Source organism: Oryx dammah, unplaced genomic scaffold, assembly GCF_014754425.2.
Source record: "Oryx dammah isolate SB20612 unplaced genomic scaffold, SCBI_Odam_1.1 HiC_scaffold_11056, whole genome shotgun sequence".
Lineage (NCBI taxonomy): Eukaryota > Metazoa > Chordata > Mammalia > Artiodactyla > Bovidae > Oryx > Oryx dammah.
In genome coordinates, this window is record NW_024080450.1 from 1867091 (window position 1) to 1890332 (window position 23242).

Sequence of the window (23242 nt, forward strand, 5' to 3'; positions counted from 1 at the left end):
CCTTAGCACCCCCTTGAACATCTGGGCCAATCCGGGCACTCAGTGGGTATTCACAGTCAATCTCATGTTGCATACTCCTGAAGTCCCACCTCTATGACACATCTATGCATCTCTGCATCTCCAAGATGATATCTCTGCACCTATTCATCCATCCATCCTATCATCTCCACCCCTGTATTCAGATCCCTATGTGACCACACAGATCCCAAGATTTCAGGAGGCTGTAAAGACAACCCACAGAACAGCCAGAAACCCCCACACTCCAGTAGGAGCACAGGGCCTGGCTGTGCCACCACAAATGGTGGGACATGAAAGCAATTCATGCAACCTCAGGACATCTTCCCTTCTGATCTCATGGTGAAATAAGACCAGAGGTAGAGAGAGAGGAAGGAGGAGGAGAAATAAAATGGTTTACAAATTAAGGTTAGGGAAGGTAATAAGGTACAAAAACCAGTACTTTTTCTTTGAACCTGAAAAACTAGATTCAAAATTTATTTTAAAAACTTTCCTTAAAAGTTGCAAAGATCCTATAATAAACTCCTGTATATCCTTTACCTAGGCCTACCAATTGTTAACATTTAAGTAGCACTAACCTTTGATAAGTACTGGATGCTTCTGAGCAAACCATGATTTCTTTTCTTCGTCCACATTCACACTGCAGCTCTATCTGAAATAAGATGAACATGGAGCAGCTTTCAGCCCACGGAAAACATGTGAATGGGCAGGTTTGTTTTTAAAGCCTCTCTCGAATCAAACCTTGGCAGAGAACAGAGAGACAGGGAAAGGCTCCTCTCCAGGATGGAGGCGCTAACCACACATGCAAACTAACAAGGCGGTGGCTGACATGCTAGGAGGAAGCGCCAGGTGTACAGTGCCCCTTATTGGGGATTATTCCTGTCCTTAATCCAGCCTGAAGGGGCAGGCCTAGAATGAAGCTTCTACCACCAAAGCAGAGGTAGACACTTGACCCAGGACCAGCTGACGTCTGATCGACTCCACTTCATCCCTCCACTTTCACTTCCTCAGGGGAGACCTTGCTTCATCCCTTAGAACAGTTAAGTCCCCCACTCACATGTTCCTGTGCAACCCCTGCAAGGGTGTAACTATTTCACAATCCTTAGCAGAGTCACGGGTAACTACCTGAGTAACTAGTTAGTATCTGTCCATCTGATTAATGGAACCATGTGTCTCCTGTTCACTGGTAGAGCTCCAGCATCTATACAGCATAACATCTTATACAAAACAGACACTTAAAATACTTGCTGAATGAATGGAGTGGGCAATCAAAAGTCTCTCCTGAGAATTCGATCAAAGGGAGGCAGAGACTGGTCAGGTGGCAGTGGGTACTTTCTGAACTAAAAGGCCATCTCAAGCTTGGGAGACAGAAGTCCACCTTTCTCTTTGTTAACCTGCAGTTCCTTGTAACCAACGACCCCCGATTAGGATGTGTGCCGAGGTGCCTCTGCAGGCAGTTCTAGACTCACTAGCAGCGCCAGGACCACAGCCAACACCCCACTGGAGCCAGGACTCCGCACCTTGGCCTTGCAGGCGGTGACGGGGCAAGGCAGGCTGCGGTGGCAGGGCGCCATGCACGGGTGGCCACAGTCGGCTCTGGAGGCGGTGCAGGGCTGCTTGCAGATCTCGTCCCCCAGGCATCCTCCTTTGTGACAGAGCCTCTGACACTTGTGCATCCCACACGGCAGCGCGGCCCCGCAGGGTAGTCCACAAGAGATATCAACCAGGTGACAGGGAATGTTGCTTCGTAACTAGGAGAGAAGTAGCCGGGTTCTCATCTCCATTCAGGATCTGGGGTGGGTTTTAACTTCCTATTTAAACATTTCTGAATGTTCATAATCAGTATATTTAAAAAAAAAATTTTTTTTTAAAATCAGGCTGATTTTCAAAGTCTGAAAGGTTAGTTTGAAAAGAAAATAAACCTGAGCTTTATTTAATAATGCTTGTTACGGTTTGAAAGGATTTGTTTTAGCAGCTGAGTGTGTGACTTGCAACATAAACTTCCCAAGGTGAGTAACAAGCATGTGCAACCAGATAACTAGGGAGTATCTGAAAATGCTATGACTCACTGGGAGGGTCAGGGATCTTCTAACTCTGTAAACAGCTAGGGTATTGAGTTGACAGAAACCCTGGGGGTGGGGGCACCCTGGCTCATGGTTTCCGGACTGCTGGAGGGCAGTTTTATGTAATTAAATACTCAGCTCTCCTCACATCTCCCAACTCCTGGTCTCCATAGTTTTAAATAGCTCCATCATTAAAAAAAATTTAGAGGCAACAGGCCATGGAACCACCAAGTCATTTTTTCTTGAGAAATTGCCTTCCACCCAGGATTCCTCACTCTAGGAGAAAGATGCTGGGATTTTACTCCTGCGGGACCAAAGATTACTCTCATGTATCCGCTCAAAGTCTTAGGGCCCCAGAGCCTAGCACATCCCTGCTGTGGATTCGGTATTTTGGCGGAAGGTATTCCCAGTCACTAAACGCTCCGTTACTTTACCACTGGGCTAATCCGCGCACACGCTGTGCCCTGTGCTGCTCCTGCCCACATCACCTGCCTATCTTCTCATCGTCCTTCAGGTTACTTATGTTACTTCCTCCAGGAAGACATTCCCTGGGTAGGGGTCCCTTCAGTACTCTGTACTTCCCACACGGCTGTACCTATAATCGACTGCTCATTCATCTGCTTTCTGCCCCACAATGAAGGCTCCACCAGGGCAGGGCCAGCCCCCATGGTTCACTTCTCATTCACCTGAACCCAGCCAGCTGCCTAGTACAGAGCAGGCATGCAGTAAATATTTGCTGACTGAAGTCCAACAACACAATGGTAACACATGGATCTCTCAGAATGGTTACTCTCAGAGGAAGTAAGATTTTTCAGAGGAAGAATAAATACTAAGGATTATGACTTGAGAACCTCTGACAGGAAATAAGTGGAGAAAAATATGTCCATCAAGATAAGAATACTGAAAGCATGTTGTCACAGTTGTCAAGAGTTTCAAGAAATGTTGGCCAACATGTTATGAAGTAAAAAAAGCAGGTTACAAAACAGTATAATCTTCATACAGTAGAGGATAATATGTGATACACATGCCTGAAATCTACACACCGGAATGTTTAATAAGAGTATTTCTGGGTAGCAAAACTATATTAACAGTCTACAGTGAATATGCCTTTTTAAAATTAAAGAAATTTAAAAATTGTTTCAAAGGGTCTATAGTCAGCAGTGCCAAATACAGCTTAGATGCTAAGAATAAGCATGACAATCCTTCATGGTGGTGGCAGTGGGGAAGGGGAGGTTAGTGGGGAGGAAGGCATTTGGCCCGTAAGCAGGATGGAAATTTGTGAAAGGAGTAGAGAGAAGGATTGGTGGTAACTGGCAGGGAGCCCACGTGCACTCTTGGGATGTTCTCACTGTAACACTTTTCCCTAGACTGGCAACCCCTACCCATGCTAGCTAACCTGGACGCTATCTCTGAACACAGCTCATGTTCTCAGGGCCTACTAGCTGAGTCTCATTTCACTGTAACCAGATTAAAAATGAGAGCAGAATAGTCTAAGAATGCTGACTGCATGGTTCCATTTATGTGACCTCATGAAAAGGCAACAGACTTTGTTAGGACAGGTAACAGATAACTGATTACCGGCGCTGGAGGAAAGGGGAGAGTAATTCTGAAGGGACATGAAGGAGTATGTGGGGGTGAATGACCTGTTCCACATCTTGACTGTGGTGGTGGTGACATGACTATATGACTGCTTGTGTCAAAACTCATAGACCTGCATGCTAAAAAAGGGTAAATTTTATTTTATGCAAACTATACCTCAATGATAAAAAAAAAAAAAAGAAAAAAAAAAGTGGCAATAGCAAATCTCTGCTGCTTTGGAGCCTATTTACTTTGAGAAACAATGAGGCTAATCCTCTTAACGAAATCCAACAATAAACCTCTGGTTGGAACAATGAACCACTTTAGAGAAAGCTTACCTCATGTTTACCCATGCACCACTTCTGAGTGAGGAAAGTACAAGGAGGGCACTTGTCCTCACTATGGCAAGAATGATACACTGGAGAAAGAGAAAGGTAAAATCGGGAATTATGTTCAAATAACACCACACAAACTATTATACATATTATAATAGCATTTGACATGGAACTTTTATATTTAGGAGCTAAAAGTACTTTTTAAAATGGTCACTGGAAAGTAAAAGTAGTTGGCTTTATATTAAAGGGCTGAAAGATGAGCATGGGAAAAAGAAACCCAGCTGAGGGGGGAGAGACACAGAAGCAGAGAAGGGGGCAGCTGGCCCACCCCATGTCCTGAGGCACGGCCACATGGCCTGTGCACATTACTCAGTCATGCTTGTGGTCCTCCCGTACACAGCTCCCCTCTGTTCAGACATCTTGGTTACTTACCTCATCTAACATGCTTCCTCTGACTCCTTTCAATGTCTTTACTGCCTGAAAGAGGCAGTTCATTCAAACTCATCCCCTACAACGCAGCCTTCTGTGGCTGACCCCTCCCTGCCCTGAGCTCTCTTGCTCTCCCTGACCTCTTGGTTCTGAGGCAGATGGCTTGCTGCAATGCTATCTGCCCATCTTCATGCAATGGCTGGTTGTGGCAAATGTACTCAACTACCATCTTCTTCCTCCCAGAAACAACAGAGCCCCCTTCAGGTCCTGGGTTATTGTTTTCTTCCTCTGAACTTCCCTCTATGTCTGACAGCATGCTGCATATACAACAAATGCTCAAGAAAAGTGAATGCTGAATGAAAGCAGGCTAAAACAAAACAAATCACAAATGGCTAAGTTCTCACTATGGACATTCATCAGCAGGATCTGGACTTCATCTCAACATCTACAAGTGACTATAAAGAAGTGAGTGTGAGTGAGTGTGCTGAGCGTCTGCTTGAATATTAACTTCACAGTGGCATGGACACCACTCACAAGCTAAGCTGGGAGGGTCATCTTAAGGTCTCCAGGGAAGGAGGGACTTCTCACTTCATAAGGAATTTACTTAATTCTTCTTCACTCTTAAAAAAATTAAGAACTGGTTGTTTCATCAGTCTCAATCATATGGCCAGATTTACTGTAAGGATCAAATCTGATGACTTAAGTTATATCAGGTTTGCCTCTGGGACGTGACAAAAAAGGAAATGATGGGCCAGATACAGTCCGAGGGGAAAGCCAGTGACTACACTGGAAAGAAAGTGGGTGATGTCAGGTAGCTACTGGTCTGGTGTCTACAGCAGTCTATCACAGGAAAACTGGAAACAAATGTCCAGCAATATGAGACTGACTGAATCAGTTATGGACTATCCATGTAACGGCACACCCCACTATCATCTAGAAAAATATTTATTGATAAGGAGACAGATTAAAATTACAGTAATAAGAGAGAAAAAAATCTATTACTTAAAATAAGTTCAATAAAATTCCACTTTTATTTTAGGGAAAAAATGCAAATATATATTTTTGCCCATGGAAAAAGGCCCTGAAAAATCACCAGGCAAGAATACTAGAGTGGGTTGCCATGCCCTTTCTCCAGGGGATCTTCCTGACCCAGAGACTGAACCCAGGTCTCCCGCACTGCAGGTGGATTTACCGCATTGCAGATTCTTTACCGTCTGAGCCACCAGGGAAGTCCGAAAAATACATAGGAAGGCATAATTCTTAAAAGGTTACATAAGATTTAATTTCAATCTTTGATTTTACTTTTTTCTTTTTATATATGTTGCATCTACAACAAAACTGAAATTACTTTTAATTTTATAAAAAGATGCTTCACTTTGAAATATGCACCGAAAGTGGAGGCCACAAAAAGGAAGACAAGACTAGCTGGGGCTTCTCCCGACATTCTGGGTGTGTTTGACGCCCACATGGTAAAGCAATGAAACGCACTGTCATTCCCAGCTGTGGCCCAGATCACAGACCCCTCTTCACAGAAGCAGCCTGAGCACAGGGAACAAGCAGCAGCCACGACGGTGTGACCTGAAAGCAGTGAAAGCTATCCTGTGCTGTGCTGAGTCCCTCAGTCGTGTCTGACTCTCTGTTACCCCAGGGACCGTAGCCTGCCAGGCTTTTCTGTCTGTGGGCCTCTCCAGGCAAGAATACTGGAGTGGGTTGCCATGCTCTCCTCCAGGGGATCTTCCCCAGCCGGGGATGGAACCCGTGGCTCCTGCACTGCAGATAGATTCTTTGCTGTTGAGCTACCAGGGAAGCCCTGAAGACCACCATGCGATACCCTAAGTGACACAGTGTGGGCAGGCTGTGAGGTGTGGAGGCAAGCAGATGGGACCCACCTGGGTGGTCACATTCATGGACTCTGGCACAGGTCCGGGTACACTCAGGGGGCCTGGTGCCACAGGGAACTGGAGGGTAGATCACCGATGCACCACAGTGGCAGGTTAATTCATCAAAACCTGGTGAAGCAGCAGGTAAAACAAACCTTCATGAGTTTGAGATTTGCACACAGATAACTACAAACACACTTTTTTTGGGGGGGGAGGCTTGTATTTTTAGAGGCTAATTTTTAGGGGCTGCCTTTTCTTAAAAAAAAAAAAAAAGTTTTTATTTTATTAAAGTTGTCTGGTAGCAAAGCATTCAATTTTTACTTGCAGCAAACTTTTAAGTCCATGAGTAATCCGAGACAGTTTTACATGTATTTTATAAACAAATGACCTACAGAACAGAAGACTTCCACTAGAGATACAGATCCTTTTTCCCCCCTAACTTTTTGGTTAGGAAAATGGATAGAGATTATGAAAGCCACAGATAACTAGTTAAGTTCAGCAAACTCACAGGGGACTGCCAACAAGCAGCTGACTGTGTCCCGAGCTCTCCTAACCCTCTGGTCCAAGTTGGAGGCCGGGTCTTTAGCCATAGTTCTCAACTAGAGACCAAGAGTCAGAAGCCCAGGCCCTCCAGGACTCCTCCATTCAATGCTTTTCTCCAGTCAATACCTCCAACAAACAGAGGCTATATAATGTGATGAAAAGGGTTCTGTAAATACAATGGGAAATTGAGGCTTCTAGATCCGAACCTGGAGAAGGTGATGGCACCCCACTCCAGTACTCTTGCCTGGAAAACCCCATGGATGGAGGAGCCTGGTGGGCTGCCATCTATGGGGTCACACAGAGTCGGACACGACTGAAGTGACTTAGCAGCAGCAGCAGACCCGAACCTACTTCTCACTTGCACAAGGACTGTAGGCAGGTAACTTAACACCTCTGAGATTTCTTCCTTTTGGTCAAAAGGGGATACCAACCTTTGACCTACCTACTTGGAAAGCATATTGTGGGCAAGGGCTAATATATGTGAAACAGGTGAAGAGTAAGAGGCTACATAACTTATCTTTATGGAACTCCATGTGTGGGATTTATAACAAAGCACTGACTCAACTCCTTTTTGAAATATGGTAGATCTAGTATTTTCCAGAGAAGGTATGTTGGGGAACCGTGATCCAGGCTGATCTTTTAATGGAGCAGTTCTCAAAGTGTGTTCTGTTGACCCCTAGGACTCCCTGAGATCCTTTCAGGGAGTCCAGGAGGTCAGTTATTTTCATAATAATACTTAGATACTATTTGCGTTTTTTCACTGTGCTGACATTTGCATTGATGGTACGAAAGCAACTGATGGAAATACTGCCAAAGGCATTCATGCAAATCAAGGCAGTAGCACCAAACTGTAACCACTTTATAGTAGATAAAAAATGCAAGGTTCACTTAAGTCCTTGATGAAGAAGTAAAAAAATCTTAACCTTTATATACAGGTCTTTCTAATATTCTGTGGAACAAAGTAGGATATCTGCTTAAAGCACTTTTGTTGCACACAAAAATACAGTCATCCCTCAGTGTCCTGGGTGGGGAGGAGGGCTGGTTCCAGGACTCCCATGGATACCAAAATCTAAGAATGCTGAAGTCCCTTATATAATATGATGTAGTATTTGCATACGACCTATGCACATCCTCCTGTATACTTTTTTTGGGGGGCTATAATTTTGGATTTATTTCAGAAAAGCTGTTGACATTATCTTGTAAAGTTAAATGCCTACATGCCCTGAAAAGCAAAAATTCTACCCTTATGAACAAATTTTAGAAAAATTATTATGTAAGTGTACAAGAAGACACATGTAAAAGGTTCTTAACAGCAACACTAACAGTAAAAAAATGCTGGAAACTACACAAATGTCCTTTGATAAAGGAACAGATCAATAAATGATGTTATATTTACTGAATCAAATATTACAAAGCAGTGAAGATGTATGAGACCCAGCTATTTACAAAAATATGGATGCATCTTAAAGTATAATCTTGAATAGAAATGTCCTATAAGACTAGATAAACACAGAATTATTTTTATGGATTTCAACATAAGCACAATTGGCTTACACACATGTCAGATTAATGACATATATGGTTTTCTATAGTAGTGTAGAAACTACTACTATAAAGCTACTTAAATGTTCCACCAGTTTTTTCCAGGAGAAAGCACGGGATAGTCAAGTGTAAACAGGTAGATGAAATCCACATTTAAGTTTTTAGGTTGCATAATGGCTCCCCTGTATATTTTAAATCATCTCTAGGTTACTTATAATATCCAATACAATATAAATGCTATGTAAACAGATGCCAGCAGAAAGCAAATTCAAGTTTTGTTTTTGGAACATTCTAGAATTTCTTCCCCTTGAATGTTTTCAACCCATGGTTGGTTGAGTCTATGGACGTGGAGCCCACAGATAGACAGCTGTCTGACCACTGGTCGTTTTAAAGAACTGCACTTTTTTGAGTTCTGAGCTGAATTAACTTTTTTTCATAAGACACCATTTTGCCTGAAAAAGTAACCAACAAACTATGATTATTTAGACTTGGTTATTTTGGCAGATACTTAATCAAAAATTAACAGTGAGCCTGTCATTTCAAGAAAACCAACTTTGTTGCCAATGGTAACGTTCAAGCTTTCAAGTGAAAACATAATTTTGGAAAATATGCACTTACCACTAAGAGCTTGACAACTTCCTAATACTGTTCCCAAGACTTTTCTGATGAGATTGGTAGTATATTAAGGAATGTGAGTTTTTAATATAACACAAACAGACCCATCTTAGAATCACTGCCTACAACCCAAGATTAAGGGACAACATAGCAATTACTTGTTTTAAAGTCTCAATTGCTTCTCTGCCCATAGATTCCACGAGTCAGCACTGTTGACGTCTCCCCTTCTACTGCCATCACTCTCAGTCAGAGTCTCCCAAAGAGCCTGAACGGCTGTGGAAGCTCTTCATCGGAGCTTTGAGCTTTGAAACAACCAATGACTGAGGAGCCATTCTGAGCAACAGGGAACGCTCACAGACTGTGTGGTAATGAGGGATCCAAATACCAAGTGCTCCAGAGGCTTTGGTTTGTCACATTTGCCTGTGGAGGGGGTGGATGCAGCCATGAGTGCAAGGCTGCACAAGGTGGATGGATGAGCTGTGGAACCCAAGAGGGCCGTCTCGAGAGAAGATTCTCAAAGACCTGGCGCCCACTCAACTGTGAAAAAGATTTTTGTTGGTGGCATTGAAGAAGACACTGAAGAACATCACCTGAGAGATTATTTTGAACAGTATGGGAAAACTGAAGTGACTGAAATCATGACTGACCGAGGCAGTGGCAAAAAGAGAGGCTTTGCTTTTATAACCTTTGATAACCATGACTCTGTAGACAAGATAGTCATTCAGAAATACTACACTGTGAATGGTCACATCTGTGAAGTATGGAAAGCCCTATCTAAGCAAGAGATGGCTAGTGTTTCATCCAGTCAAAGGTTGATGTGGTTCTGGAGCCTTTGGTAGTAGTTTTGGAGGCAGTTTTGGTGGGAACAACTCTGGTCATGGAGGACACTTTAGTGGTGGAGGTGGCTTTGGTGGCAACTGTGTTGGTGGTGGATATGGTGGCAGTGGGGATGGCTATAATAGATTTGATAATGATGGAAGCAATTCTGGAGGTGGTACAGGCTACAGTGATTTTGGCAGTTACAAGGATCAATCTTCAAAGTCTGGACCCATGAAAGAAGGAAACTTTGGAGGCAGAAGTTCTGGCTCCTGCGGAGGGTGGCAGCCAATACTTAGCCAAACCATGAAACCAAGGTGGCTATGGTGGTTTCAACAGCAGCAGGAGCTATAACAGTGGCAGGAGGTATTAATTACTGCCAGGAAACAAACCTTAGCAGGGGAGGAGAGCCAGAGCCAAAGAAGTGATAGGAAAGCTACAAGTTACAACAGATTTGTGAGCTCAGCCAAGCATAGTGGTGACAGGGCCTAGCTGCAACAAAGAAAACATGTTTTAGATACTACTCATGTATATGGGCAAAAACCCCCCAAGGACTGTATTTGTGACTAATTGCATAACAGGTTATTTTAGTTTCTGTTCTGTGGAAACTGTAAAGCATCCCAACAAAGGATTTTAATGCAGATTTTTTTTTTTTTTTTTGCACCCATGCTGTTGATTGCTAAATATAACAGTCTGATCGTGATGCTGAATAAATGTCTTTTGAAAAAATATGCTGTGTGTAAAGTTAGTCTATTCTGAAGCCATTTTGGTAAATTTCCCAAACAGCATGAAGTTAGAATTCCTTTAGGGTGATGCCAGGTTTCATTAGAAATTTATTTACAACTGGCTTGGATGGAGAAGCCATTATCTTCAGAAACATTGGTGTAGGTGAACTGACAGTTACTGTTTTGTGATCTGGAGTTAGTAATGGACTTTTTTTGTTATTAATATGATTGTTGGCACATCCAATGTAATATGTCTAAACTGAATTACGGCACCAGATAGTTCTAGATGGGAATGAAGCTTGTGCACCATCCATTATCATGAGCAATCAATAAAAGATTTAATACTCCTTTTTAAAAAAAACCAAGGTCCTGAAATACTAAGGCTTATTAATTCAGGAATCTAAGAAAGTCAACTGCCCAGGATCTATCATGCCTGACTTTCTAGAAAACTCTCATGATACAGTATACAGTGAAGACACTCACTAGCTTGCCAGCACGTCTGGCAGTTTCCACGATGACAAGGTTCTTCACATCTATGAAGGCCACAGCGGAGTTTCCTCCCACAAATCAAAGGACACTTGTGCTCCTTATCCTAGGAAGAGAGGTTTATACATATATTATTTTTTGCACGCTGGAATCTTAGTTCCTCGACCAGGGATAGAACCTGTGCCCCCTGAAGTGGAGTCCTGACCACTAGACTGCCAGGGAATTCCTAAAAGATTTATTTATATTTGCTTACAAAATTATCTCCATTTTATATTTTCCATAAACAAGATTAACAAAGAAGCTCTCCACAATTACAGATTGCATGAGGTCTGCAATTAGCTTCAAAATAATCAGGGGAGGGGTAGTAGGTGGGGATGTGGATGAAACAAGATTAGTCATAAGCTGATCACTACTGAAGATAGATGTTGGGCATATATGACACATACTTCCCTCAGCTTTTATATATGTCTGAAGTATTCAATAAGAAGTCTTTAAACTTTCAAACACTGGCTTATAAACAGGTCTTTATCACTCTTTACACTGTCAATATAAATGCCAAAAATAACAATTATGTATTACATATATATACATATGTGTGTCTATATGTACTTTACTATTAGTATACTGTGTTACCTTGTTCACACACCCAAAATAACACAGCACCCACTGCCAGGTAATGCTTCCTCTATTTAGTTGCACAGACGTGAATATTTCAGATAACTGAAACCTGTTCCTTTAAAAACTGCCACTCTCATTGTGCCCACTGATCTGACCCAAGGAACAGACAAAACTTGAATCCTGAGTTGCTAAGACCAGGCGAGTCTGTGTGCGGCAACAGTACACAGTCTCTTGCAGATGCCTACACACTCATCCAGTGGTCTTGGGCTCTGGGGCCTGAGGCCCTCCTTCTTCTTCCTCCATGGTGCCACAGGCTGACTTCCTGACCTGGCTGAGGACCAAAAAGGCCCAGCCTGTCTCTCTGGCAGCATTCTGACTGCTGCTCAGGGGCCTCTCCCAGTGATTTCCAAATCTGGGCTGCATTCTTAGACGGCTGAGGCTTCCAGAAGCCCAGTCCCTAGATGAATGCAATCTGACTGTACCTAATGATTGATCCACTTACCACACAGCATATCTCATTACATTTATGCCGTCCACATAACCGTTTCTTGTTACACCTCTTGTCGCACATAAATGTAGCATCTGCTATGAACAATTAAGAATAAAAAAAAGTTAAAGGATATGAACATTCATTCAACAAGTATCTGTGTGACTACAAGCTGAAGAAATACAAATGTAACAATGTAAACAATTAGTTATGGTGAAAGTGCATACTTAAAAAAGATAATTTTTCACTTGTCAGTCAAAAAAATAGAAAACAGGAAGACTATTCAAGAGTCCATTGATAGATGAATGGATAAAGAAGATGTGGAATATATGCAGTGGAATATTACTCAGTCATTAAAAAAATCTTGCCATTTTTGACAACATGGATGGTTCTAGAACATAGCTATACTAAGTGAAATAAGACAAATGCTGTATGACTTCACTTATATGTGGAAACTAATGGACAAACATAACAAAACAGGAATAGTCTAGATACAGAGAGAAAGCAGATGGTTGCGAGAGAGGGGTAGGGGGAAGAAAGAAACCAGGCAAGTGAGGTTAAGAGAGACTTCCAGTTTCAAAACCAATGATTCATGGGTATTAAATGTATAGTGTAGGGAATACGGTCAATAACTAAGTAATGTCTTTGTATGGGGGCACACTGAAACTAAACTTCTTGCGGCAGTCATTTTGAAATGTATAGAAAAAACACTACGTTGTGTGTAATGGGCACTAATATAGTGTTGTAGGTAAATTATATTTCAAAAACAAACTCATAGAAGAGATCCTATTTGTGGTTATCAGAGGCAGGAGGTGAGGGAGGTGGAACTGGATGAAGGGAGTCAAAAGGTACAAACTGCCAGTTACAAGACACATTAAGGATTAGGGATGTGATGTACAACATGATAAACAGAATTAACACTGCTGTATATTATATACAAAAGGTGTTAAAGAGTAAATCCTAAGAGTTCTCATCATAGACAAAAAATGTTTTCTATTTCTTTCATTTTGCAACTATGAGATGATGAATAGTCACTAAACTTATTATAATAATCACTTCATGATGTATGTAAGTCAAATTATTGTGCTGTATACTTAAAATTTATACAGTGCTATATGTCAATTATATCTTAATAAAATTGGAAGAAAAAAGGAAATAGGAAGACTGGGTGAAGGTGTAGAGAATAGGTACATGCAGTGGATGGGAGGATAAACTTTTGGACTACATATGTATCTATCAAAAATTTAAATGGTGGGACTTCCCTGGTGGTCCAGTGGTTAAGACTCTGTCTTCCACTGCAGGGGCCACAGGTTCAATTCCTGGTCAGATCCCACAGGCCGCTGGGTGCAGCCAAAAAAAGATTTAAGTGGTAATTCCACTTTAAGGAGTCCTCCCTACAGATACACTTCTGAAAGTAGCTAGGGCACCAAAAGCACAAGCAACAAAAGAAAAATAAACGTGACCAAAATTAAAAGCTACTGTGCATCAAAAGACACCATCAAGGAAAGACAACAATATAATGTGAGGAAATATTTGCAAATCAGTTATCTCACAAGGGTCTAGGGTCCAAAATGTATCAAGAACTCTTTCAAGTGAATAACAAAAAGACAACTCAATAAAAAAGGGAATAAAGGAACAGACTTTTCCAAAGAAGATATACCAGTGGCCAAATACATGAAATGATGTCCAACATCATTAGCTACTAGGGAATGCAAATCAGAACCACCATGATTTATCATTTCATACGCACTTAGGATGACAGTAACAGTAATAATAGTAAAAAAAAAACAACCAGAAAATACCAAGTGTTGGAGAGGATGTGGAGAAACAAACCCTCACACATTACTGGTGGGAATGTGAAATAGTGTGATGGCAGTTCTTCTAAAAATTCTACCTCTAATCAACATATAATCCAGCAATTCCACTCCTAGGTACATACCCAAAAGAATTTACAACAGGTACTCAAGTAAAGGGGGCAGCAGAGAAACGAATGGTTAGGTAGCATCACCGACTCAATGAACATGAATTTGAGCAAACTCTGGGAGAGAGTGGAGGACAGAGGAGCCTGGCGTGCTGCAGTCCATGAGGTCGCAAAGACTTAGTAACTGAACAACAATAACAACTCAAATAAAAGTTTATGTACAAATGTGCAAAGTAGTACTAGTTGCAATAGTCAAAAGAAGGAAACAAAATTAAACATCCATTAACAGATGAATGGATAAACAAACTATGGTATATACATACAACAGAATATTATTCAGTCATAAAGAGGAATGAAGTATTGATATGCGCTACAAGGCAGATGAACCTAAAAAACATGCTAAGTGAAAGAAGCTAGAGACAATATGTAAAGGTTACATATTATATCAAAAATTCAGAATTAAATCCAGATTCAGGAAGCAGATTAGCAGTTGCCTGGGGCTGGGGTTGGGGTAAGGGGGAGTGAAAATAAACAAAGGGTTTCCGTTTGGGATACTGAACACACTTTAGAATTGATAGAGGTGATGGTTTTACAACACTGTGAAGGCACTAAATGCCACTGAATTGTATAATACGCTTTAAAATGTTTCATTGTATGCTTTGTGAATTTTATCTTAATAAAGATGTTGCAGGCGCTCAACTCTTTAAATGGCATATCCACATAGAGAATGCCCTCAAGAGGGAGAGCTATACATACTGACATGGAAGAATATCTTTGATATATTGTGGAGGGGGAAAAGAGCAAGTTCCAGACAGTATGTTTACTAAGAACTTAAGTTTAGGGGAAAAATAAAACCATACCAACACATGTATACATTGGTATGAATACAGAAAAGATCTGAACCCATCCTTGACAAATTAATGAGGTAGTTTTATCAGGGAAGCAGAACTAGGAAGGGAAAATGGGGGTGAGGGTGTATTCCGACTTCATATATTTAACATCTTATTAAATATTTTAAATTACTAAAAAGTGTACTAATATAGTAAGTTTTCAAATTATGCCTTTTAATCACCAAAATTTTGACTGTGGTTTTGAGGAAGTTACTTTTGGTTACTTCAAGTATTCAGATATTTGAGGCAGATATTCAGCCCTTGCCCACCTTCCCCAGGCTAACAGATACTTAATTTTGTTCAGAAACTAGGCACCTATGTGTTCCTCCATTATACTGAATAGTCTAGCCTATCATGGTAATTCCATTCCCTTTGTGACAGAAGGGTTTAGGCAGAAACATGTGATAAAGTACACTGAGGGTCTTTTGGGGCTGTCTTCTTTGCTCTCAAGAAGGAAAAGAAGGTTAAGAATCTCTCTTTCTTTCCTTTAGATGCATTGGGAGAGGACACAATGTGTGAAACTGCCGTAGCTCACTTATACCTATGAGGGGAAAACCAAGAAAATCATCAGAAGCTGAACTAGAGTCCTAGAATCATTGGGTTTGGAATTAACCAACCTTGGACTTGTTCTGCCTCCACACTTCCTATTACGAGAAACAGTAAAACCTCTTTAGAGCTAAAGTCATTTTTCCTTGGATTTTATGATACCTATAGCCAGGAGCACCCTAACCAGTACAGCTTTCTTCTTGACCAGAAAAAGAGCTTTTATTTTGTGTAAGTTTATCTTCTATCACTTCCAAAACAGTTCTAAGGTGGTTTAAACAAAAATTACATGATGGTTAGTAAAACAAGAGTAGAACCATAATAAAGTGGAATATCAGGATCAAAGACAAAGGAAGAAACAATATTCTAGGTCTGAAGGCTGAGAAGGCTGCTGGCTGAGTCACCCTGTTCTAAGTATCCAAGAGGCCTATCAAACCACAAGAAGATCAAGCATCAGAGTCAGTTTTTACAAAGCTTGCTTCATTAGGTGCTATTTACCTTCTCTTCCTATACCAACATTTTATTATGAAAACTTTCAAACATATAAGAAAGTTGAAACAAATTTATAGTGAACACCTATATATATGCCTATTACTTAGATTCTACCAGTAGTTACACGTAGTTTTCCACATTTATTCTTCTATTCAACTATCAGTTTATCTTAATTTTGGATGTTTTTCAAAACAAGCTACATACATGAATATATTTCCCTTATATTTTATAGCATTTCTTTAACTAGAACTCATGTTTGTTTGTTGTTGGGTTTTTTTTGAGATTAAGTTTTACGGGCTTCTCTGGTGGCTCAGTGGCAAAGATATGTCCCTGCCAAGCAGGAGATGCAGGTTCAATCCCTGGGCTGGGAAGATCTCTTAGAGAAAGAAATGGCAACTCAACCCAGTATTCTTGCCTGGGAAATCCCATGGACAGAGAAGCCTGGTGGGCTATAGTCCATGGAGTTGCAGAGTCCCACAAGATTTAGTGACTAAACAACAACAATAACTACAAGTTACATACATGTACAAAGTACCTTCACTGAATTCTAACAAACAGATAACCCATCTCCCTATCAAGATGCAAAAATTACCTTCACCCCAAGAAGTTCCATCACACCCTTTCCCAGTCATACCTTCACTTTTGAGACTGGTACATGGAAGCTCCTACAGAAAAAGAAAAGGGAATAGTAACTATTTTAGGAATAAACGAAACAACACAACTGCAGTACAATGCTGAATCTAACATGCATATCCCAAATACCCAGGACCTCTCCGGCAGTCACTGTCTAGAGCTGGGTCAGCCCAGTCCCTGTATTCTTTACTCACAACAAGTCCCCAGGTCTAACAACTTTTCATGAAAATATAATTGTAAAATTCTTTGTGGTCTGACCTCCAAACTCACAAGTAGATTACATATTATAAAATCTGAATGGAAACAAAAACTACTAAGGGTATGCAGAGCAAAGAGAAATAACTGTCTGGCAAGGGTATCGACAGAAAAAGAAGATATAAGAATTGAAAACATGTAACCATCAGTACCATAAGATGCAGGGGCAAACAGCTCTACACACTCAGGAGTACCACAGCAATGCTGCTGAACTGTAACAAAGTGGAACGCAGAACTCCTTGGCCATTCAAAATTTTATTACCCTGGTTTGAAGTATGTGTGAACAGCCTCAAAAGTCTATCACATGTAATTTTACTTATGCATGTTCCTGAATAACATGCATGGTGAGGCTGCTGTGTGAAGAGCAAGTCAGTCACTTGGGAGAGACGGTGTCTGGCTGGTTGCCCAGCATCTCTGTCCAAATTTGGCTTTGATGTCACGGACAGGCTGCTATATACTCAGAAATAAGTTACATGATAAAAACATTTCTTCTTTGTGAAAATGACCCCGAAAAAAAGGAGCAGCTGCTAGAGTTGATAACAGACATGAAGCTGTCTAAGAAACTGAAGCTTCTTGGCTAGAAAAACGTTTTCAGTAAATTAGTGAGTTGGCTGGGTTCTAAGATAAAAAGAAACTCCTCATACGCTCTCTAGAGATATAATGCAAAGATGACTCAGGAAACTGCTTGAGCGAGTGCTTTAGTTAACATGAACACTGAAAAACGCTAAGAAATGACACGCTAGGAATTTTTGAGCACAGGCCATCCTTCTTGCTTGACCCTACAATAAACCTCCCTCTGCTCCAAACTGCGAAGTTTCATTTGTTTGGTCTCATTGTGCCTCAGGTACGTGAATTTGTGTTTGGTAACAATTTTGGTGAAGCCAGCCTAGGAGTCTGTGCTGGTGCGCAATGACCCTGGCCAGAGGTAGCCCCCACCCTGAGACCCCAGCAGCTGCCAGAGCTCATTCATTCCAGGGAATGGGAAGGGATTCTCCCTGACAGATGATAGCCGCCCCAAGATATGAGGCTCTTTAGAGCTGAGAAAAAAAAAAGAAATGATATGCTGGAGTGGTATCTACACCTGTAGGGAAAAGCAGAGCTCCCATAATTCCCTATAATATGTATGAATTTCAATAAAAACTTATATACAGCATTCTTTCTTAAGAGGTAGTAAGATACAGCATACGTTTCTTAAAGACTCCTACCAAAGGGGTTAAAAGAAAACAACCTTTGAAGCTTTAAGAAATTAAGTTTTTATTTACCTAGAAAACTCACTTCCATGGAAAAGCCCATTCCATTACAAAAGACACTTCAGGAAAAATCTGGCTGAACAATGAGGTGATTATTAGTGTTTCAAAGAGATCTTTCACTTTGTCAAATTGTTTAACAGATGAGCTCCTCCAGTAATTTTAAAATAAGACTTTTATTTGCAAAAATTTAATTTACACATAACTTTCAAAAGTACACTCACTGCCATGGGGTCCACTATTTGAGGGAGTGAGGTCACAGAGTGAATGAGAAGCTAAAAAGCACACAGACAGAGAAAGAGATTGCTGGGAGAAAAGCAAACTGACAGGGGTCACGTCTAGGTCGTGCATCTGCATCCTGTTTGTAATTCTTGGTCACAAAGAGCACCTCAAGGCATTAGAAAATGTATGATTCCTAAATCAAAGTATCTCACAGCCTTCAAGCTGGTATCTACAAAGCATAAAGTGGTCCTGTACCTGACATTCAACATATCTTTACTATCCTATATATAATATGATTTCATTCAGAAGAAAACCCCATGCATCTTCACACAACTTTAGTCTCATGTAAATGGCACTAATTACTCTGACATTCTTTCCTTTAATTCGGAAACTTACTTATTAAGCTAGCTCCTAATTTATGGACAATATCCTCAGAATCAATTTGCAAGTCAGCTGCTATCCAGACCGTGGGCTGTATTTAACAAATGGTATCAATGACTCAGAATTCTGTCTCTACTCCAGCCTGTGCTCTGCTGGGACAGGTGCTAATTATGCACTGAAATGACCAGAAGTATGTCAGAGAGCCGGGCAGATCAACACTCAGTATGTTCCATGAGTAAAAGTACCCAAAGACTTCCACAGGAAAGTTTCCTGCCTCTTCTGGTTACAGAAACAGAAATGTCCATCAATTCCAAAACGGCAAGATGACTTTTTTATAACACATGGTCCAATCAAGGTTGCCCCAGGCAGAAAGCAGAAACTGACAAAACAGTTGTATGGTGAAGAATTAACATTACCTGAAGAGAGGTTTGGCTTTTGCTACTGGCTTCTGGGAGGTAATCTTGGAATATCATGCTTGACAGGAGTCTCACTGTTTGCCTGGGGCCTTGGGTCACCACAAAGTCTGATACGAGTTAGGGTGTAGGCTGGCCATACCATAAGACCAATGATGTGGTTTCAGGTGTAGGCTTTGGGTCACACAGTGTTAGCAGACTTCTGGAGGGACTGGAGGCTGAAACTAGCTACATGGACGGTCAACCATACATACACGATGGAGCCCCAATAAAAACTGAACACCCATGCTTGGGTGGGTGAGCTTCCTTGGTTGGCAATACTCCACACATACAGTCACACACTGGTGGTGACAAAGTAACACTGTTCCAACTCCACAGGGAGAGGACAACTGGAAGCTTCATATTTGGTGCTGTCTTGCATTCAGCCCTACATACTTCTTCCTTTGATTGATGTTAATCTGTAATCTTTCCCTGTAGTAAACTGTAATCAAGCATATACCAGTTTTCAATGAGTTCTGTGACTTCTTGCAGCAAATAAACCTTGAGGGTAGCCTTGGGGACCACTGGACTGCAGCCGGTATCAGAGGTGAAGGTGGTCATGTGGACTAATTTGGCAATTGTCTAAACTCCTGCAATGAGTCAGAAGTGAGGGAGATCTTGTGGACTGTGTCCCCTCTAACTTCTTCGTGAGCTAATTGCTTTCAGTGGTGCTACTGCTCTTCTCTTCTGGCATCTAGCACTGTCACACTTATATTTAGTCGAGCTACTTGTATATGGGCCCTAAGCCTATCAGTGGCCTCTGAGTCTTGCACGCTGGACCCCTTCATACCTATTCTACAACTGATCCACAGTAGATGTCAGTATATACTGGTTGGATTGAATGAATCAAAAACAGTGTAACAGGAATAAGCCTGAGGTTATTTTGATTCCTTCCCTCCCATCATCACCAACTGATTAATAAAAAGCACTGGTGGCAACAACTCTAGCATCGTGTAGGATTTACCTTTGTTCTGAAAGAGCATCTGCAGGAAATAACTGATGTGCGAGAGCATGGTCCACAGTCTCCTTCATGACAGAGCTTTTCACAGGTATGAATGAAATCTTTAATAAAAATGAAAAGAGCTGGGGATGAAAATTGCAACTGCTCATTTTCAGATTCCCAAATTCACTAGCCACAATGGTTCTCCACCTCTGTGCCCTGTAACTGCATCACCAGAGCTGAAGGAAGATGGATGCTGTTAATGTTTCTTGCCTTATCTTCCCCCCATCTGGCCAGCTCGGCCTTTTCCAGCAAGGAAAGGCCTCAGCATTAGTCATAGGAATATGCTTTGGGACACAAGGTACTCTGTGTATGTCAAAGAAAAGATCTTCTGACTCTTTATTGAGGCCTCAAGTCTCCAAATTAGACTTGGATCTCCTTAAAATTGTAGCCATGGGTGACTTGCTGAAGTACTCTTGACTCTAGGGAGTCAAAATCATCTAGGGATCATAAATAACCAGAAACCATAATCCATAATCTCACTGACTAAGTTCTATGAATGTCTGGTGATAGGCGGCCTGCCACTTGTTCTGTTAAGCTAGGCTTTAGAACAAGTCCTGTTTTGTGGACTCCCCAGGGATCATCCATAGTCTCTCTCCATGGCTGCTGTTTACACGATGCTTTTTTTCCATCTCTTTACCTTCAGCCTAACTGTATCTCTGATTCTAAAGTCTGTTTCCTGAAGATGGCATTATAGTTGCTTCTTTTTATAATTCATTTTGATAATCTCTGCTTTTTGTCTAATTGCTTAATCATTTACATAAATGTTATGATTGATATAGTTGGATATATATCTGCCATTTTACTTTTAGTTTTATGTCTCATGGCTTGTTTGTTAATATAATCTTCCTTCATTGTTTTCTTTTACATTAAGTGAATATTCTCCACTGTAACATTTTCCCCCAATAGTGGCATTTTCCACTATATTTTGAGTTATCTTCTTAATGGTTGCTCTAGAGCTTATCAGTGGTACACATCCGAGTGGACTTCAGATGTGTACAAACCTAATTCCTGTGAGATACAGAAGCCTTATACCCATATAGCTTTTTTCTTCTCTCTTGTGCTATTACTGCTATACATATTACATCTAAATATGCTACAAATTTAACAGTACAATATTAAAATTATTGCTTTCTATAATGTTATGCCTATTAAAGAAGCTGAAAAAAGAAAGGAGAGCAAGTATATAACACAATTTGTTCTATTTATCTTATTTACTGCTACTGGTTTTATTTGTTCCTGAAGATCTGAGTTACCATCTGATATCACTTCTTTAACTGCAATACAACCTTAATTCCACCTACTCCCTTTGTGCTGTTATTGTCAGATATATTTCTATACATTATAGGCCTAATGACACAATTATATATATATTATTTTATACTATCGCTTTTAAAATCACTTGAGAAAGAAGAAATATGCACTTATACTTTCTTTTATGATTATGTAATTAACTTTACTCTTTGTTTTTTCTTGTGGATTTACATGTATCAGCCTGAAGACCTCTCTTTAGTGTTTCCTGTAAAGCAGATCTGCTAGCAGAGAACTCTCGGTTTTTTCATTTTTGAAAGACTTGCTGCATATAAGATTCTTGGTTGGTAATTTTTTTCTTTCAGCACTTTGAATGGGGCGTCTCACCGGCTCCCTCTTGTGATAGTGTTCTCCACTGTTTCTGATGAGCAGTCACCTGTGAATGTTATAGTGGTTCCCTAGTATGTAATGTGTCATTTTTCTCTTGCTGCTTTCAAACCTCCCTTTTGTCCTTGTCTTTGACCTTCAGCACTTTCACTGTGTGCCTTGGAATTTATCCTATGGAGTTTTTTAGTTTCTTGGATGTGCAAATTAATGTCTTTCAATAAATGTGAAAAGTTTCCCACCAGTATTTGAATATCTGTCTGCTCCTTTCTCCTCTCCTGGTGCTTCACCATTCTCCTGATGTGCTTAAAGGTGTCCCATGTTTCTCCGAGGCACTATTCATTTTTATTCATTTTCTCTATGTTTTTGGGATTATATTATCTCTATAACACAGATCTATCTTCACATTTATTGATCCTTTCTTCTGCCAGCTCAAATTTACTGTTGAGTACCTTTGATGAATTTTTAATTTTAATTACTGGACTTTTCAACTCCAGATTTTCCTTTGGGTTCTATTTTTATAATTTCTATCTCTTTACTGATACTCTGTTTGATGCAACACTGCCTTTGTACCTTCCTTTAACTCTTCAAGCATGGTTTCCTTTAGTTCTTTGAATGTATTCATAACGGCTACCCTGACAGCTTTAAATCTGACACTGATCACTCTCACAGAAAACTGAAAGTTTCTGTTACCTGTGGGTTTTTTTTTCTGTTTGCATACTTTGTGATTTTTTTGTTGGAAACTGAACATTTTTGGCAATCTGCTGTTTGCAGTAACTCTGGATACTGCGTCCTCTTTTCACAGCCTGTCTGCTTGCTCACTAGGCTATTTTAGTGAAGCCTATGTCTATCACAATACAAAGACACTGGTGTCATTCTTTTGATGGCACAATCCTAGGCATGTGTACTGTCACCTTGGGAAGACAATGGTGTCAGCAGGACTCTCTTTGACCATTTCTTTCCCTGATCCTTCTGATAAGCTGGCCGCCTCTCTTAGTATCACATTCAGTTCTGAGGCTTCACTAATTGCTGGCTGACAGCAGCATCCCGGGGCATAAATTGCTCACCAGTCTGACCCAATAAAATTTGGGCAGAGGTAGTCTTTGAGGCAAGTCTTTGAAGTTTGTTCTGACCCCAGGATGGTTCCTCTTGGTACCTCCTTCCCTGCTTCTCTCTGGTGAACTAGGTGGCCTATAGTTGAGCTTGTTGCTCTTAATTAAGAGGAACTACTGTTTTCTAAAGGGCCTTTAGGTCTGACTTCTCCACACTCTCTTTCAAATTAAACTGAGTTCCTTTAGGGGATATTTTGGAGCTCTCTTTCCTTATGGACTGTCTCTCCCGCTGGAAAAGGTCACTCAGTCACTGGGTGCTGGGTGCGACAACAGCCTCTAGTTTTCTTGGCTCGTGAAACCTCTGCCCTGCAAATGAACGGGGGTGAC

The 23242-nt window shown here is 40.9% G+C and overlaps 1 protein-coding gene across 7 annotated transcripts in view; it reads right to left on the bottom strand.

The window, feature by feature from the left end:
* The window catches only part of LOC120860335 (transcriptional repressor NF-X1-like), a 65494-nt gene that overhangs the window by 10794 nt on the left and 31458 nt on the right, over positions 1 to 23242 (bottom strand). For 3 of the 7 annotated variants that reach the window (XR_005720299.1, XM_040236141.1, XM_040236143.1), the window contains 8 exons: positions 20133 to 20230; positions 16571 to 16643; positions 12148 to 12230; positions 11025 to 11133; positions 6310 to 6429; positions 3995 to 4074; positions 1536 to 1766; positions 594 to 667 (listed from right to left, as the gene is read on the bottom strand). Coding sequence is in view for 5 of the 7 variants with exons in the window: in XM_040236141.1 (XP_040092075.1) it covers positions 594 to 667; positions 1536 to 1766; positions 3995 to 4074; positions 6310 to 6429; positions 11025 to 11133; positions 12148 to 12230; positions 16571 to 16643; positions 20133 to 20230 (868 nt within the window). In the remaining 2 variants the exon portion in view is untranslated. Of the gene's footprint in view, positions 1 to 593; positions 1767 to 3994; positions 4075 to 6309; positions 6430 to 11024; positions 11134 to 12147; positions 12231 to 16570; positions 16644 to 20132; positions 20231 to 23242 lie in introns of all 7 variants that reach the window. The other 4 variants (XM_040236142.1, XM_040236144.1, XM_040236145.1 and 1 more) reach the window with 3 other exon arrangements.